A 14006-nucleotide genomic window follows, 5' to 3' on the forward strand; every position below is an offset into this window, starting at 1 on the left:
CAGAGCTGGTTCTGGAAATAGCTCAGCTTGGCCTCTGACCCTGCCGAGTGCTATAGCACTGACAGTCATCTCCCCTATTAATTACCAAGTCCCAGTTGCAGAGAAAAATGAACTTTATTATTTTGCCTTTCATCTTAAAAAAACAGTTGCAAGAGCAGAGCTTTAGAGAAGGGAGAACACATGGTTTGATGGAAATTAACAGCCAGAGTCTAACTTTAATGAGAGGTTGAAAAATTAACAACTGCAAACTATATAAAGTACAGTAACATCTTTTTTCTCTCACTTTAAGATCAAGGAAGAGCCAATGAAATAGTATGTGTGAATGCACTGAAAAAAGATAAAAGGCTTTGCACATAGGGGTATTGACAGTGACTTTGGTTCAAACAGACACAAAGTTATCCGCACTGGTCTGCAAATTAAAGCAGGGAGACAAATAATTTCTCATACCCTCTTTCAACTCACCTTTATCGCAACTCCTAATTCCAAAACCTCCCTCAATACTCTCTTCTACAGAAACACACACACACACACACACACACACACACACACACACACACAAACCACTGGGGCTAGCAGGAGGCAAAGAAGCAAGGAGAACAGAGAAAAAAGATGCTTGTGGTATATTTTTGTTGCAAAAATGGCAAGAATCGTTGCTCTCTCTGTACACATGCCTTTGGGCATTCCCCTCACACCTAAACTCTGGTTTTAGCCATCTGACTAACTTTAGGCAATGAGCCACTAGCAAATGAGATGCCTGTGAAAGCTTGAAAAATGCTTGGATGTTGGAGCTTATCCTCTCTTGCCACTCGTAGGCCCCTGAGACCTAACCTGATGGAGGATAAGAGACACAAGGCCAAATCATCCCCAGCTGACATAGAGCCAGCCACCAGCCATGTGAGTGAGGCCGTCCTGGGCGTGAGTGCAGGCAGGACAAATCCACCTAGGCAGCATGGGCCACAAAATCATGGGAAATAACAACAATCTGTTGAACACACTAGGTTTTAGGGCAGTTTGTTCTATAGCAAAGTCCTTAAACTTGTCCTGAAACGTCTCAGAAATGGGAAAACAAGACATGTTCAACAATTATTCATTGAACACTTCCTAGTTATAAAGAACTAATACACAAGACACCAGAATTTGTAAGAGATTCAAAGATGAGTGAAATACATTCCCTGACCTAAAGGAGTTTATAATCCAACAGAGGGAATGACGGGCATATGGATAGTTTCAACAGCATGAATGATCAAATGTCATTCCCTCCCATATCCAGGGACACAAGTTGTCTTCTTTCTCGTTCCTCCAAACAACAGCCATGCAGGGCCTTTATAACCATGCAGTCACTCAGCGTTCGGATCTACTGAGCAGTGAACAGAAACTGTGTCCTCATGGAGTTTATATCCTAAGGAAGCAAATTTATAAAATGCTTTCTATGTTTCAAGGGCTTTTCAAAGTGTTTTAAGAGTGTGTGTGTGTGTGTGTGTGCACGTGCACACATGTGTGCACATAAACATATACGTATTCATTTAGCTTAAGTTACCTTTTCAAGTAAATGTAATTAATAAAGTATTGGAACTCAAACAGTAAGACTTATTCATTTTACATAATCTCAGGCCTCAAACATCAGAGAGTCTGGGAGCAGGGCTATATTGTTTCATCAACAAACGTATTTGAGTTCTATTAGAAATTAGAGGACTAGACTAGACAAGACTATGGGAGCTTTACAAAAGAATACCCAAGTGTGGGGAAAAGTCTTCTAGCACTAGAACGTAATCTCCACGAGGGCAAGGATTTTTTTTGTTTTGCTCACCGAGTATACCCAGTGCCTAGGACTATGTCTAATACGTAAGATGCTCTCAGTACACATGTGCTTAATGAGACAGGGAGGGAGGGACAAACTGAGGCAAGCTGGGAAAGATATTCGATCATGGGGAGAATATTTTTTAAACTTACGGTAATGGTAGGAATTTCCTTATCAACATAGGCAGCAATCCTAGTTTTTTAGAATGTCAGTATGTCAAAAGGATGCTCACCACCTTTTAGCTCTTCTTTGCCAAAAGAAGCTTTCAAAAAGTTTGAAAAGTTTTCCAAAGTTTGAAAATAAAGTTTTTAAAAACTTCAAAAATGCAACTCACAAGAAAGTCACTGACATCCTAAGGGCAAGACTTGCGCATGGACTGCACTAACACACAGGTGCTGAGTTGGACTAACTCCATTTTTACAACAAAAACCAAAGGGAAGAGAACAACGACTTCTAAAATTCTCACTGCAGCCAATCTCTGCTTGGATGAATGCTTGGAAAATTCAATATATTATCTCCATGTAGCCAAATGGGCTCTAGAGACAATACTTTGTATTTTTAAAATGGCGGTAACTAACTATAAACAGTACGTGTGGCTGTCTCAGTTCAGAATTTTGAACCATCAAATGTCCAAATGATTGCTGATAAGGAAGCAGGGAACCCATGGCTTAAAGAGGTATCTCCTCCTTAACCTAAAATCTGGGGGAATTGATGTCCATAAATAAAATTCTACCCCAGACCTGCCCCCAGGTTCAATTCTTATCCTGAGAAGAAGTCAAGACGAACTGCATTTAAAGGAGAGTGGTCACAAAAATGTTGTGTCTCTCATGCCTTGTTTGTAGGTTTTCCAGAAACCAGAGCAGTCGGTGCCCTGGGCAGCAGGAATCCAGAAGACCACAAGAAGGTTGTTCCACAAACCTGACCTGCCACAAGCCTGCTGAGAAACAGCCCCGGTTTTTAGTGTTCCTTCCAAATCCATTACACTCCCAACACACGTCTCCTCCAGGAAATGGAAAACTGCAGGCAGCCAGGGAAAAAATCTTTTATAGGTTGCCATAATCTTCCAGAGACAAAAAATTCAGTGGATTGATTCTATTATAAAACAGAAATAAGTTGGTTGAGAGCATGCCTCTCCGTGAAATTGAAACTCAGAAAACCTTAGGCCAGAAAAGGATCCCAACTTCATTTTCCTACATTTCCTATTAGTCAAAACATTCTGCAAGAGTACAAAGATCTCCTCCATCAGTGTGCTGTCCTCCCGTCATGGGCTCATAGTATCCTGCTGCTTCTAGTCCACAGAAGGGACTATCAAGACACCGGCACAATTTAAACCTAAACCATTTGTGTTAGGATCCCACCATCACATGGACCCAAATATGTTCCATCCTCCAAATTCAGTTCAACAAACATTAATTGTTAACTGTGTGTAAGATACCTAAAATTTCTACATAATTAAAGTCTGGGGGAAAAAAAAAGACAACTTCAATTCAACTTATACAAATTGCTTTTCCAAGCAAAAGCCTCTCCAGTTAGGCGCCTGCACGTGAGCGCCTGCTTCCTCCTCTCCCCTCCCCCTGCAGCGCCACAGAGCCCTGTGCAGGGCGATGAAAACACCAAACCCAGCCAAACGCTGGAGCAATCAAAGGATATGTTTTCAGCAAGGAAGAGACTCTATTTATTAAAAAATGAGAATAATAACCGATGCTGGAGGGAGTCAGACAGAGAGCCAGACAGAGAGCATTCTCAGGGCTGCAAGCGCCACTTTGCAGTTCTGCTCTGGACAGACACTCACAGAGGCATCGTTCCCTTCTGCCACATCATCTGTCAGAGGGTTGCCAGCTTGGTGCTGCCGTCCAAACTGTCTGTGAGTTATTTTGGAGCACAGAGCTCAAGGAGTTATTTGGAAGCCAGATGACATACCTTGAACATTTTTCTTTAACCATTTATAAAACGCTGGAACAGAGAAACCAAAATGTGTGCAGGGAAGATAAACCCAAAAGGGGCATAAAGACTGGCGGGTGGTGGGTAGGAAGAGAACTCGGGAGTAGAGAAAGAATTTTGGGACTCCGCCTCTTAAAGGATCACTTGAAAAAAATTCATCAGCAATAAAACATAGGGGACTTGTAAAAAGCCCAGCCAGAAGGTACATGCAAGGAGTACTGAGTAGTCATGTTGTAAGCCACTTCGAGCACTGTGCAATGAGCACAATTTTGTAGCTGGGCAACAGGGGAACCGATACAAAGGGCCTCAGGAAGCCAGTGATGTCAAGGCTTGGAGAAGCTGGATTTATCACCACATTAACTTTGAGAGTCATCGCATTTTAAGATAAATTCAGCCAAGATGAAAATCACACCGGAGCGGCATTCTAGAAGAGACAAGAAAGACTCAAAAAAAGAGGAAGAGTATGTGGACACACCAGGTTCTGAGCAGCTGGCAGTGCAGTCCAGAGACTGAATGTGGAGCACACTTGGGTATTAGACAAGGTCTAAGCACAAAACAGAAACCACTTCAGTATTTAAGTACAGGGAATTGGTTACTCAACTGAAGGAAGAGCCAGAAAGCCATTGGGGACAGTGAGGGCACCCACAAACTGGCAATAGCAGCATCACTCCCAGGCAGGAGGCGCAAAGAGAGCAGGGGGTGTTTCTGGACACCAGGGCTGTGTCACCAGGCAGAACTGCAACCATTATGGGCCAGTGGTCACTGTGGGAGCTGGGCCCCAGAGAAGAATCAAGTCTGGTTTCTCTCTCCAATCTCCCACAGGTGCCAGCCCCCCCACAACACAGGGCAGGGCAGAAGGGGAAGAACAAATCCGATCATACAGAAGCCCAAGGCTGCTCCACCTTTCCTCAGTGGATCTGAGTCAGCACTCGAACTTATCACCTGGGGCTCGTACTGCAGGGCAGATTCGGATTCAGGGAGTCGGGAGTGGGGCCTGAGAGCTCGCACCAGCTCCCAGATGATGCTGATGCTGCGGGTCCATGAACCACACCTTGAACAGCAAAGATCTAACTGACCCAAGTGAGGCACTGAGCTATAATCAAAAGGAATTGGGCTAGATTCCCTCCAAGAAGAACACAGAGTGATATATGAGCTTTTTGAGCAGGAATGAGAACAGCACAATGCAACACACAGGGAGGGGCACGGCCAGCGCAGGATGCTGCCTGCACCAAGCGCCCTGTCCCTGTTCCCACCCGGTCATCAGATTTGCACGGTTCAAGGTTGTTATGGGCTCAACTGTGCCACCCCACAATTCATGTGTTGAAGCCCTATTACCCCTAGTACCTCAGAATGTGAGTGTGTTTGGAGATAAGGTCTTTAATTAAGTTAAAATTAATTAATTAAGGCGATTAAAACAAGGCTGTTAGGATGGGCTCTAATCCAATCTGACTGGTGTCCTTATAAGAAGAGATTAGGTCACACAGAGGGAGACCAGGGGTGCCGGCAAACAGAAAAAAGGCCACGTGAGGACATGGAGAAGGCGCCATCTGCAAGCCACAGAGGGAGGCCTCAGGAGAATCCCACACTGCCAACACCTTGATCTTGGACTTCTGGCCTCCAAGACTGTAAGCAAATATATTTCTGTGGTTTAAGCCCCTCAGCCTGTGGTATTTCGTTTTGGCAGCCCTAGCAGATTTATACAAAGGTTTTTATTTTTGTTTCTTGACACTAACTTAATCCCGTAAATTTTCACTGCATGGCTGCTCTGTGAGTAGCAATGTTCTAGGAGCTGGCTCACAGAACGACAGAGACAGTCCCTGGCCAGATCCTGCTCCTGTCTTCCATGTGTGAGAGTTGGCAGACAGAGGGGGAAACCAATACCACCTAATTCAGATGATGATGGGTACTGTACAGAGGTAAAAGCAAATGCTGCAGGAAACAAAATTCATCCTAACTGGGACGTGGAGGACAGGAAGAGAGATCAGGGAGGGCTTCAAGGTGGATTCTGACCCAGGCACAGGAAGGGGAAAACATCCTAAAAGATGGAGTGACATCAGCAAAGGTCAGGAGAGACAAAAACAAACCAACAAACAAAAAACAGTGCCCCGGGGCATGCAGGGCCCAGCCAGCCAGAAGGCAGGGCGGGGCAGGGATGCCAGGGTGGTGGGCAGAGAGAGATTATGACATGGCCGAGGAAACTGAAGAGGAGATCAGGGCCTCTGGGGCCAGGCAAGGAGTTTAGACTTTAGAAAATGAAGATTAATGAATGAGGAAGGCAGATTAAGAAGCAAGAGAATGGAGACACAGAGTATGGTATGGAGGATAACAGAACCCTCTGTCACAACCTAACTGCCTAACACCTGCCTTTTCAAGATAAACACATGTTCTACTGTCAACTACTTCCAAGATAACTCAGCACTTTGTGTGATCTCTTACCCTGTTAACCTGGATATAAGAAAGAGGTTGCCAACCACTGCGATTTCCAAGCTGGGAACTAGGATATGTGCCAGTTCCGGATGAGTGTCGTGACCCAGTGAGTCACAAAGGGAACGAAAGCCTAAGATCCGAGTTCCAAGTTCTGTACATCAAAGGCAGAGGCTCCAGCCTCTATCACCACGTTGCCACGAGCTCTGCTGAAAACAGAGCCTGCAGCGGAGTTTATGCCCACCCAACGGTCTTTCCTCTCCCTCCACCCTCACGCAGGAGAACCTTAGATTCTGCTCATTCAGGGCAAGAGAAACCACAGACTAGACACAAAAAGAAAGGAGCAAAGTTACTCCTTGTTTTTGAGCATCCAGGAGCTTAGGATGTGGTGACTTTCAGGGAAATTTAGGGAACTTTCAAGAGTAATTGAGACTTTAAGGGCCCTTTATCCTACACACTGACTTAGACTCCTCCTCCTATGTGATAGGATTCCCCTACACCTGCAGTACCTCCTTCAGGATGTATGTATGCTGGTAAACTAATCTCAAGTCTCATAACTCACAGGAAATATAAGCATATGGCATAGGCGGTTGCAACCCACCCAAGTTGGGTGGGTTTTATGGATTACTGGAACAATGATTGACTGATAGAAACACATACGGCAGAAATACGGAAAAGGATCACACAAAGCACAGATACAAACCCATCCAGTAACAACCACCTTCTAAAGAATGTTCTCATAAACAGCATTTGAGTAGCCTTCTTCTTCCCCTCAGCCCTCAGGCACTGTCTTCTAATAAGAGTTGAAGACGGCCCTTAGGATATCAAATGTGAGCAGAAAATGGCTACAGACTTAAAGCACGAATACCAGCAGAGAAATCTAAAATGGATTTACAAGGTCGAGAGAAGGGAAAAATCGAAATAGCATTTGCCTTTCTCACAACCTTTAATACCTAGCACCGATCACATCTTTTCCTTCTCATCTGAAGTCATAAAAAATAAAAATAATTAGATTTATAAAAAGCAGGATTGGAATTGGAGGAGGATTTAGCTTCTGTGCCCACAATTACCTTATGAGAAAAAGCATGATTTGTTCAGGGGTCTCGCCACCATGAGTTGGTGTGGACACCTTTGCGGAGGCAGCAGACAGTGCGCGGAGAGATGCCACCACAGCAGCAGAAGAGATGAGGCTTAAATCTTTCAACTTCTTGCTGCATTGCCTCCTGTGCTAACGGGCACGATGCATGCTAATGACTCTTCAAATAGCTAACTATTTCTTTTTTTCCTTAAACGGAACAGATTTTCGTCCTCCTTCTGTGGCAAATTTCCTGAGGAAAGCCATATCATGCCATGAAAAGTCAAACGACTTGGGCTTCAGGGACTGCAGCATCACCTCGTAGAGTGGATGCAACTTAAACAGCAAAAAAAGTCACATGTTTGGCGAGCTTATTCCACACATGACTCTTCTGAAATATGAGTGAAGTCCTTGTTCTGTTTCCTGCACAAAAATCTCTCAACAAAGGAAACGCTAAAGTACTTCAAAATAATGTGGTATTACCATTATAATCAAGAGAGGGGAAAGAAAGGTCTAAACCCTCACTTACTGCAGCGCAGAAGTAGCTTGAAAGAATCTCTCCCCACCATCACGCCCCACCACCATCTAAAACTTCAGCACAACCTCTGACCTCATGAGAAACAGCCTTTTTAACCCCCAGAGCAGGCCACGTTGCCTAAATTATACGAGGACAACTTTACGTAACATAACACTGACCCTGCACTCTGAAATAGTTGTTAGACGCAGAACTCAGCGGTGAATCCAGGCCTTTGGAAGTGTACCCCTATGCAAGAGTAATTGGGGGTGCTATTTTCACGTGCAGGGGATCCAAGTTAGGGTTCTCCCAAGTCATTTAGTTAAACCTCATTTAGCCAGCCTCACCAATGTCAGATGGAGATTTCACTCCTTTGGGAAGGTTTCACCTCAGCAGACCTCGAAAACAAACCTCAGATTCAACAGCCCCTGAATCACCTCTCCTCAGGCTTAAAGTCAGCCAGATGCCATCAAAGCACACAATTCGAATCTGAACCTCAAACCTGGTGTGGATGACCCTCAATAGATGACAGAGGTTTTCTACTGACTCAGCAGAAAATATGAACAAAAAGAAACTTGTATTTTGAAGCATCAAGCATGAAAATGGAGGCTATTACTGACATCCCTTCATGGTGAGTCTTGCTAGAAATGCAGACCATCCCAGTCTAGTCCTTGAGACACACAGAAAAACATTATCATAGGAAATTACCAGTTTAGAAATTTCTGAACTTTGGCCATGATATGCAAGCATATTCTACAATACTGCCATGGGAAATATTTTTTTTTCATTTAACATATCGCTTTTATACTGGCTTTAACAAAAGCAGATAGACAAAGTGGATGTCCTTAAACGTTAAACACAGTTTTAATGTGTGCTCAGTCAAAAATGGAAAAACCTCCAACAAGTAAAAGCAAACATCTTAAATATCAACATAACCTGTACTTGTTAAAACACACGGTTTAATGTCTAACAGCCTCCTTTCCCATTTCTACAAAATCAAACCAGAACCCCCATCCCACAAAAGTCACTCAACGGCTCCACCAATTTTACCTTAAGCAAAGCACACAATTGCCATGTTTGAGGAGAAAAAAAGGAGTTTTACCTATTTAATCCAACATATTAAAACTAAACACCTTTTTATAGTCCTTACTTTCAAAATATTTTGGGTTTCATTCCACTTATTCGTCCATTCCTTGGTCAATTCTTGAACCTAAAAAAGAAAAATAAACATATGTGACTGCTCCTTACAAAAATGTTTATGCTTTTCTTCTAGAAAGTTTCCAAATTCTAATAGCTCATGAAAGTATGTCCTATAATTTTAATTAGATAGCAATTTCTACCTCGGAAAGAACCATCACCAAATATAAATCAAATAAGCTGATCTCATCCTACAACCTACGTTATTGCAACGGAAAGAACAGACAGAAATTTGTCAATTAGCCTAGAATTTTACAAGAGTCTTTTTCATGGCGTACTTAAATAAAAGCTGCTTCCTCGGATTACTAACCAAAATTACGAGTTCAAGTATGACAATGTCTCATTAAATGGGTTATTTTTTCCTGACTACACTTTATGTCCTAAGAAATAGTGATTTATTTTCCTTTCTAATTAGATGTGGTGATTAAATCACCTTGGATGCTGCAGGGTTTTTTTTAGGAGATAATTTGCTTTTGTAGCTAATTAATAGGGTTTATAAATCTCATTCTATCTTTTTTTAAAAAGGTGCTTCTTTAATTGCTTTTAGTAAAAGCAAAATGCTTGATAAAAATCGCTTCTTTCCAGTCTGCTATAACTTAGGGGAGAAAAATATCCCCAACTGTTGATCACAGCACAGTTGGAAATTGCTTGTAAAAGTTAATGGAAATATTCTGCTAGTTTCATAAAACTTTTAAGATGATCCTAGTGATTAATTCATTAAGAAGCAAAAAGTGATATTTGAATTGAGAGATAGAAAAAAAAGGAATGAAAAATGTGTTCTCTGTAAAGGAATATACCTAGGGCTGAAAGAGAGTAGCTGCAGAAAGGGGAGAACTCATCCCTTCCAAGCCTTTTCTTTTCAGCACCTTCACCATGCCGGCCACCTCCTTACTCCCGGCAGCAGGCACCGTCCCACTTAAGCCTACTGGTCACCCTCCCCAGTAAGCGTCCCTATTTCAGCAGGCCAAAATGTATGCACAGAATCCACCTGCCTATACTCCCACTACTGTATGCCATGAAGGACAGTAATTGGAAAGGGTACTCGGGTCAGCACACTAGTGAAAGAAACATTTGTTATTGACAAGAAAGGGAGGGTCTGGGGTGATGGTTTATCCAAGAGGAAAACCAGACACCTCTCAGCCACTTACATTCAGTCATTCGTGGCCACCAATTTACTCCTCAATTTACTTTTTACTCCTCAATTTACCTCAAATAAGACTCTGAGAATTCTAAATTAACTTTTTTTTTTAAAACAATGTCACTTCTTTTACTAGGCATTGGTGTTAAAATCTATCATCTTCTTGTTGAGAAACAAAAGAAACAGGACTGAAAGAACCTAATTTTGTTTTTTGCTGATTTCTCTGAAACCACAGTCCTATACTCCAGTACTTCATTTCATCACTTGAGTGACACCAACCACACAGACTCTTATAAGACAGCAGTAAAAGTCTGGTGGATTTCAAGGCTTTTTGTTTTGAAAATTCTTTCAGAGAGGGAATATTCTTATGCCTTTCCTCCCTACAGAAGGGGAAAAGACTAGCATATTGAATGCACTAATTTATACTAACCAGTTAACGGATTCTCACTGGCAATTTATCTGAGAACACAAAGCAAGAAACAATAAATGATTCTGCATTTTGCCAACAGATATGTTCTCACTGAAGAAATTGAGTGAACCAATCCTTTTCAAATTCGGTCAAATAATTCTAGCTTTAAAAAATAAGTACGCCTTGGATTTATTTTACCATTGTATTTAAGTCAAATAATCTTCATTTAAAACATTAACAAAAATGCGAACAGGTGATACCACCTCTAACAACGTGATCAGGTGATGAGATTTATAATCAAGCAGATTGCAAACAAAAAAAAGGTCAGCAAAAAACTAAATGAAAATTTAGACAATGTTAGCAATAAGATAGGCAGTCATTTCTGTCACAGCATGTACAATACATTCAAATTAATATGTTTATTGGTTTCTATTAACTTGTTAGGTATTCATGAAAATTATTACTGAGAAACAATTTAAGACTATATCTACATATAATCTTAAATTATAGCATTCAAAATTAGAATTTGAAGCACTAATAAATTTCACGAAGAAATAGGGATTAAGAAATTAATGTTTTTACTAATGCTATTATCAGCATATTAATCAGCACAATTATCCAGGGACTTGTCAACAAGTTACTAACTACAATCCAATTTTTATCTTCCATACTGTATATTCTTGAAACAGCTTTTACCAACAGAATCTAATTTTTTCTTAGTCTGTTTTAACCATTCAGCACCATGAACAAAATCCACTCCTAAAATTGTTCTTAATATCTGTTTCTCTTTTCACAGGTTTTTAAAAATAATAATAATAATAATATAGAACCAGGTCAGCCATGAAACTGGTTTCCCAAAGCACAAGCACACACGTTGGCTTCAGGTCTAACAAATCCAGAGCTATTCTCTCTTCTGGTTACTCACTGCCACTCTCCTGGCCTCAAATCTCATCTAGCTTAAGATAAATTAAGCACCTCCCTAGAGTAATCAGAGACTGGCCAAGTGCTGCTCTTCCCACTGGTAACAAAGTAAAAGGATGACAAAGAGCTAAACGGGGGTCATCGTTAAGCTTCAGGAATGCAGAACACAGTCTCCCTACACCCGGCACCCCTGGCTACTCTGATGGCCCAAGTGGCCTCACTGCCTTGTCAGGAGGGTCTGAATGTGAATTTAATTGCAGTTAACCATCATATGCCAGACAAATCCCATCCATTAAATCACAGAAAATGTGATGTAATACAGAAAAGTCTACCATTGTGCTTCTTTAAAAATGACCGAGGGGTGGGGAGGTGGGGGAGGCTAAGTGTAATAATAAAGGAAGAAAATGAGTCTCAAACAGTAAGTCTTAAAAAGCATGCACTTAAAGTACTAGTGAAAGTCATGATTTTAAAAAAAAATAACAAGTCAAAGTATCACTTACTCTTGCTTCATTCTGCTGAAGTTTTTCCTCCATACTTAAAGCTGTGGGGGAGTCTAAGAGGGCAATCTACAATATAAACGGTAAAAGAGATCAGTAGTTAATAAACAGCAATGACCTAGAGGATTCTTCCATTAATATAGTAAATTATCAAAAATTTCCACAGAAACTATTAGATAAAGGTAAAAAGTAATGCTCTCACCCCTCCAAAAAAAAGTGTTAACACCAAGTCTTTTATATGGGATACATATCTCATAGTATTCAAAACCATGACATCCTGGTAAACCTCCATTTGCAATACAAATCAGCAAAGCAAGAGATGTGACCTATTGACATTTTACCAAAATCAAACACAACCTAAATCCCTAGATCTTAAGGATTCATCTTTTTGAATATACGCAAAGTATAAAATTCACAAGGTATGATGACTAAGTCTCGCTCAGCCACAGGCTTTTGAGGTTCATCTGAGTTGATATATACAAATGAAACTCATTTGTTTTCACAGCTGGATGGTATTCCATGTACGACATGGCGGCACTACAATCTATGCGGACGGTTCCTTACCTATGTGGCAGAAGTGTAAAGACTGACGTGAGGATGATAAATACCACAATCAGGTGAGAGCTGGGAGGGACGAGCAAACAGAGACAGGAGACCAAGATGAAACCAGGCTGGGGCTTCAACTGCACTCATGACACTTTAGTCCCTGGCCAGAGTGGTAAGGCACAGTGCTTCCTATTCTGTCTACCCTTCCCACTGCCTGAGATATCATCAGGAAGAAGAAGGAAAAGGGGTCTTCCTCCCCACCCACAGGCAACCACACTTTCCCAATTTGGTTGTGTAGAATTGCAGTTATTCTAGTCATATGCAAGTACGTTTTTGTTATGTTTTTAAATATAAGTGGCATAAAAACAATGTTCTGAATACTGCAGTTTTCACTCAACAATATATCTTGGGGAAAATTCAGTAAAAATAAAACTACTTCATTCTTTTTAACAATTCCAATTCCACTGTATAGTAATCCACTGTATGGATATTCTATGATTCATATTAGTATTCTCCTATTAACATAAAGGTAGTTTTTTTCTAACCTTTCTTTACCAACAATGCTACGACTATCCTTATGCCAACTGCCTACAGCATGCATGGCTCTATCAACAGAATAAATTCCCAGAAGGGGAATTTATGAGTCATCGATATGTATGTTTTTTTTAATTGCCAAGTTGTCCTCCCCAGAGGCTGCATTTTTTTTATTACTATTTAGTTTCCCATTTCTATTCAAACAAAAACATTTATCAGGCAGCCTTCTTAGGCTCAGTTAAACATTCAAACTAAGAAGACTATTGTGAGCCACGCTTGGCATCTGTGTACTCAACAGAACGCAGAGCTGCCCGGCTGGGAGCACAGGTGTTCATCCTGGTGAGCAAGGTCCTCATGACGGCCTACACGGCAGTGAGCAGAGGTGTCCAGGAGCTATTGTCTTTGTCCCTCTTGAGTAACCCCTCATAGTGAGGGGTGAGATTCACAAGGAGGCCACCCTGATTCAGAAGGCCATGTCCACAGGACCCAGCATCTCTTTAACAAGGCACATCCTTCAGGGTCCCTACAAAGGACACATTTTCAGGGTCCCTACAAGGGCAGTTACAAAAGTCGCTGCCCTCAGAGAAACTCAAAGCTATGGCTTCTCAGCTGGCATTTATAGTTTATATATAGTTCATCCTAATCCAGATGCAATTCGCCAATTAGGGGTCATTTTTATCATTAGACATGATGCCTAGTTAGATAGCTGGCATCCCACTTCTAAAGAGTGAAGCCACAAAGTTAACCCAAGGTCAAATCCATCCTCAGTAAAGAAAAAAGGAGCTTTGTTAACACATTACTACAATGTATCATTGCACCAAACATGTTGTCTTGCACACAGATGGTACTTAATAAATATTTTTCATTGAAGAAATGAAAGTGGCAGATGTTAGTATGACTGCATTGTTTATATATGGCTGACAATTTTCAGAACAATTAGAAAGCCCTTTATAACGTGGGTAATTTTACAGAATCCATTGTTGGGACTTCTGTAATTAAAGCTGAAATATTT

At 41.4% G+C, this 14006-nt stretch overlaps 1 protein-coding gene across 1 annotated transcript in view; it reads right to left on the reverse strand.

The window, feature by feature from the left end:
* Positions 1 to 14006, reverse strand: part of KIF16B (kinesin family member 16B) — a 244576-nt gene that overhangs the window by 209896 nt on the left and 20674 nt on the right. The window contains exons 9-10 of the mRNA XM_012640496.1: positions 11918 to 11983; positions 8903 to 8962 (exon numbers count right to left, since the gene is read on the reverse strand). Coding sequence (XP_012495950.1) covers positions 8903 to 8962; positions 11918 to 11983 — 126 coding nt within the window. The remainder of the gene's footprint in view (positions 1 to 8902; positions 8963 to 11917; positions 11984 to 14006) is intronic.

This window comes from Propithecus coquereli, unplaced genomic scaffold (genome assembly GCF_000956105.1).
Source record: "Propithecus coquereli isolate 6110/MARCELLA unplaced genomic scaffold, Pcoq_1.0 Scaffold153, whole genome shotgun sequence".
NCBI classification, from domain to species: domain Eukaryota; kingdom Metazoa; phylum Chordata; class Mammalia; order Primates; family Indriidae; genus Propithecus; species Propithecus coquereli.